Source organism: Eimeria necatrix, genomic scaffold, assembly GCF_000499385.1.
Source record: "Eimeria necatrix Houghton genomic scaffold, Enh_scaff514, whole genome shotgun sequence".
NCBI classification, from domain to species: Eukaryota; Apicomplexa; class Conoidasida; order Eucoccidiorida; family Eimeriidae; genus Eimeria; species Eimeria necatrix.
The window spans coordinates 343-5000 of record NW_013654390.1 but is presented as its reverse complement, the minus strand read 5'-3'; the positions used below and the strand labels follow the sequence as shown (position 1 = coordinate 5000).

Genomic DNA, 4658 nt, shown 5'->3' with positions numbered 1-4658 from the left:
AGCAAAACCAGCAGCATCAGCAGCAACACCCAAATCAGCAGCAGCAGCACCCGCAGCAGCTAAGGCAGAAGCAGCTAAACCAGCAGCACCAGCAGCAGCAAAACCAGCAGCAGCAACTGCAGCATCGCCAAAACCAGCAGAAGCAGCAGCAGCAAAACCAGCGGCAGCAGCAGCAGCAGCAAAACAACCAGCAGCAGCAGTGGCAGCAAAGCCTGCAGCGGCAGCAGCACCGGACGCAGCCAAGTCGGCAGCAGCAACAGCAGCAGCAGCAAAACCAACAGGAGCACCAGCTGCAGCCTCTCAACCAGCAGCAGCAGCAGCAGCAAAACCAGCAGCAGCAGCAACGCCGGCAGCAGCAAAGCCGGCAGCAGCAGCAGCAGCACCAGCAGCAGGAAAGCCTGCTGCAGCACAAAAGGCAGCAGTAACGAGCCCAGCAACAGCAGAGGCAAAATCAGGAGCAGCAGCAGCAGCAGCAAAGCCAGCAGCAGCAGCAAAGCCTGCAGCAGCAGCAGCACCTCCAGTTAAGCCGACGCCTGGGGTCAAGGAAGCAGCAGCAGCAACAGCAAAACCAGCAGCAGCAGCACCAGCAGCAGCAAAGCCAGCAGCAGCAGCAGCACCAGCATCGAAGCCAGCAGGAGCAGCAGCAACAAATGCGGCAGCAACTAAAGCAGCAGCAACACCAGCAGCGGCGGAGAAGCCTGCAGCAGCAGCAGCAGCAGGAAAAGCAGCAGCAGCAGCGCCACAACCAGTGGGAGCAGCAGCAGCACCCAAAGCAGCGGCAGCAGCAGCAAAACCGCTAGCACCAGCAGCAGCAGCAAAATCAGCAGCAGCAGCAAAACCAGCCGCAGCAGATAGCATCAAGATTCCTGCTGATGCTGCTGCTGCTTTCAGGCCAAAGGGCCCCGCTGCAGCTGCTGCAGCAGCAAAACCCGCAACAGCAGCAGCAGCAGCAAAACCAGCAGCAACTGCAGCAGCAAAGCCAGCAATAGCAACTCCAGCAGCGAAACCAGCAACAGCAACTGCAGCAGCAAAGCCAGCAGCAACAACTGCAGCAGCAACGCCGGCAAAGGCAACAGGAGCAACAGCAGCAAAACCAGCAGCAGCAGCAGCAGCAGCAAAACCAGTGGCAGCAGCACCAACGAAACCAGCAGCATTGATAAAGCCTGCAACAACAACAGCAGCAACAAAGCCGGCAGCAGCAGCAGCAGCGAAACCAGCAGCAGCAGCAGCAAAACCGTCAGCAGCAGCAGCAGCGAAACCTGCAGCAGCAGCAGCAGCAAACCCACAGGCAGCACCAACAGCAGCAGCAAAAGAAGAACCAGGAGCTTCTCCTCAAACAGCAGCAGCAGCAGCAGCAACAGCAGCAGCAGCAACAGCAGCAGCAGCAACAGCAGCAGCAGCAACAGCAGCAGAAGATGGCCGCAGCTACAGGCTAATTCACTTGCTGAGGTCTCGGCCGCCGCTGCTGCTGCTGCTGCACAGCGTAGAGGAGCAGCTAAAAGCAGCAGCAGCAGCAGGAGCAGCAGCAGTAGCAGCAGCAGCAGCAGACACAGCAGCACACAGACGCATGACCCCACAACTGGGAGACAAACTAGTAGACACAGCAGCAGCAGCAGCAGCAGCAGCAGCAGCAGAAGCAGAAGCAGAAGCAGCAGCAGCAGCAAATGAAGGAGTCCAAACAATTAACTGCAGCAGCAGCCCCGTGCTGCAGCTGCTGGACTATTGCAGAAGACACGCAGGCAAGAAGGCAAATAAATAAATAAATAAAATAAATAAATGAATAAAAATAAATAAATAAATAAATAAATAAATAAATAAATAAATAAATAATTGAATTATTTATTTATTTATTCAGATGTTTATTCAATTTGGAATTGGGAAAAAGAGCTGCAGCGCTACGAAGGCGGAAAGCGAAAAGCAAAAGGGACAAAACAATTTGCTGCAGCAGCAGCAGCAGCAGCAGCAGCAGCAGCAGACCACTGGAGACACAAAAAGGAGAAAAAGCAATTTGCTGCTGCAGCAGCAGACCACTGGAGACAAAAAGAGGAGACAAATAGATTTGCTGCTGCAGCAGGGGCGAAGCACAAGCGAACGAAGGAGGCCGCTGCGTTTGCTGCTGCTGCTGCTGCTGCTGCACCTCCTGCTGCTGCTGCTGCAGCAGCAAATCAGTGGAACACGCCGGAAGACATGGACTTTGCTGCTGTTGCTGCTCTTGTCTCTTCTTTGAGAAAAAAGCTGCTGCTTCTTTGCAAAGAAACAAACCGAGAAGTTAAGTTTAAACTTGAGCAAGTTAAAGTGCTGCAGCAGCAGCAGCAGCAGCAGCAGCAGCAGCAAATGCACGGGCTGCCGCTGCAGCTGCAGCAGCAGCAGCACGAATCCCCCGAACTCGTGAGCGAGCTGCCAACAAACGAAAAAAGCAAAAAGAAAATTAAATTAAAATAAAAAATAAAAAATAAAAAATAAAAAATAAAAAATAAAAAATAAAAAGCAAAGAAGGAAAAAAGAGAAATAAAGCAGCAACTTTTAATCTCCTTTTAATTTTTTAAAATATCTTTTTTTCTTTTTTATTTCTTTTTATTTCTTTCTTCAATTCTTTTTTGCTTCACTTTCATTCTTTTTATTTCTTTTTAATTTTTTAAAATTCTTTTTATTTTTATTATTTTTTTTCTTTTCTGTTTTCTCCTTTTTGTCTTCTCTTTTTTCTTTTTTCTTTTGAAGACATCCCAAATAAACAAATAACAAACAAATAAATAAACAAACAAATCAGTTAATTTAAATTAATTAATTGCATTACGCATTTATTTATTTATTTATTTATTTATTTATTTATTTATTTATTTATTTATTTATTTATTTATTTATTTGTGTTTTCAGGAGTTGAACGAAATGTACATAAAGTCTTTGGAGGCTTTGCTGCAGTCTCTGGACCTCGAAACCCTTTTAAGGCCTTCCCAAACCCTAAACCCTAATTCCATTTTGGCCAACTTCGTCTCCAAACACTTCGAAACGCAAACCCTAGACCAGCTAAACCCCCAGCAGCAGCAGCAGCAGCAGCAGCAGCAGCAGCAGCAGCCGCAGCAGCAGCAGCAGCAGAAGAAACCGCCGGGACCCTCTATGGGCGCAGCCCTTAAAGGGGCCCCTAAGGGGGCCCCCCAGGGGGGCCCCCTTGGGGGCCCCCAGGGGGCCCCCAAGGGGGGCCCCTTAGGAACCCCCAAAATGGGCTCCCTGGGGGCCCCCAAGGGGGCCCCCTTGGGGGCCCCTAAGGGGGGCCCCTCTCCCTCTTTGGGGGCCCCTAAGGAGGGCCCCTCTTTGGGGGCCCCTAAAGGGGGCCCCCTCTTGGGGGCCCCCAAAGGGGCAGCCTCGGGGCCTCTCCAAAAGCCAGCTTTGGGGGCCCCCAAGGGGGCCCCCTTGGGGCCCCCCTCGGGGGCCCCCAAGGGTGCTGCAGCAGGGGCCCCTAAAGGGGGCCCCCTACCGGGCCCCCCCAGCAGCAAGGGGCCCCCACTAGGGGCCCCCAAAGGAAGTCCCCCGTTGGGGGGCCCCTCGGGGGGCCCCTCAATAGGGGCCCCCAAGGGGAACTCTCCCTTAGGGGCCCCCAATTCGGGTCCTTCTTTAGGGGCCCCCAAGGTGGGGGCCCCCTTGGGGGCCCCTAAAGACGGGGCCCCCTTGGGGGCCCCTAAAGAGGGGGCCCCCCATGAAGAAGCCCCTATTGCCTATCAGTGTAGCCCCCAAAAAGGTACCCTTAGTGACCCCCAAGGGGGCCCCCCTGGGGGCCCCCTTGGGGGCCCCCAAGGGGGCCCCCAAGGGGCCCCTGCCGCTTTTGGCTAAGAAGCCGGGGCCCCCTTTGCCGCTACTGGCGTTGAAGAAGAAGGCAAACCCCACCCCGAAGACCTAAACCCTAAACCCTAAACCCTAAACCCTAAACCCTCAGTGGTGCAGGGTCTAGGGTTTGGGGGTCCCTGGGACAGCTAAGAGCTCAATTTAAAGGCCCCTTGGGGGCCCTGTGGCCTTTTCATTTTGATTTAGATCACAAACCCTAAACCCTAAACCCTAAACCCTAAACCCTAGTTGGTAGGGCTGAGCAGTGGGCACCTGGGAAGCCGAAAACCGTAGGCGTCCGCAGCTGACTAGGGTTTAGGGTTTAGGGTTTGGGGGCTAGGGTTTGGGGGTTAGGGTTTAGGGCTACGGGCTTCAGACATACTAAGGGTTTAGGGTTTAGGGTTTAGGGTTTAGGGTGTAACAGCAGAGGCAGCTGTGTTTAACCGAGAGACGCAGAAAACACCAGGGGTTTAGAGCCTAGGGTTTACTGCATAGAGGGTTTAGGGTTTAGGGTTTAGCGTTTAGGGTTTAGGGTTTAGGGTTTAGTGTTTAGAGTTTAGGATCTAGAGTTTAGATGGTCCAGGTTAATTGGTGCTCTGCAGTCACATCATGCACCTTAACTTTTGAGGGTTTAGGGTTTAGGGTTTAGCGTTTAGGGTTTAGGTTTAGCCTTTAGGGTTTAGGGTTTAGGGTTTAGGGTTTGAGCATCCGTTCTGTTTGGATGGTTTCAGGGACTTGCGCGTCTCAACTAACAATTAAATTATTTGATAAAATAAAAAATTAAAAAATAAATTAAAAATAAATAAAAGAGTCATACACTTGAAGGAAGCTAGGGTTTAGGG

General features: G+C 52.0%; 2 protein-coding genes across 2 annotated transcripts in view; both read left to right on the top strand.

Annotated features, from left to right (window-relative positions):
- The window catches only part of ENH_00060100 (hypothetical protein, conserved), a gene marked incomplete at both ends in the record, with an annotated part of 2703 nt that extends 944 nt beyond the window's left edge, over positions 1-1759 (top strand). Inside the window, one exon of the mRNA XM_013581928.1 lies at positions 1-1759. This exon is cut by the window's left edge and continues 944 nt beyond it. Within this exon, the coding sequence (XP_013437382.1) occupies positions 1-1759 (1759 nt within the window).
- A 428-nt stretch (positions 1760-2187) lies between these two features.
- Positions 2188-3825, top strand: ENH_00060090 (hypothetical protein; the record flags this gene model as incomplete). The annotated part of the gene is made up of 2 exons (XM_013581927.1): positions 2188-2388; positions 2875-3825. The coding sequence occupies 2 exons, from the start codon at positions 2188-2190 to the stop codon at positions 3823-3825; spliced, it is 1152 nt and encodes a 383-aa protein (XP_013437381.1).
- Positions 3826-4658: the final 833 nt, after the last annotated feature.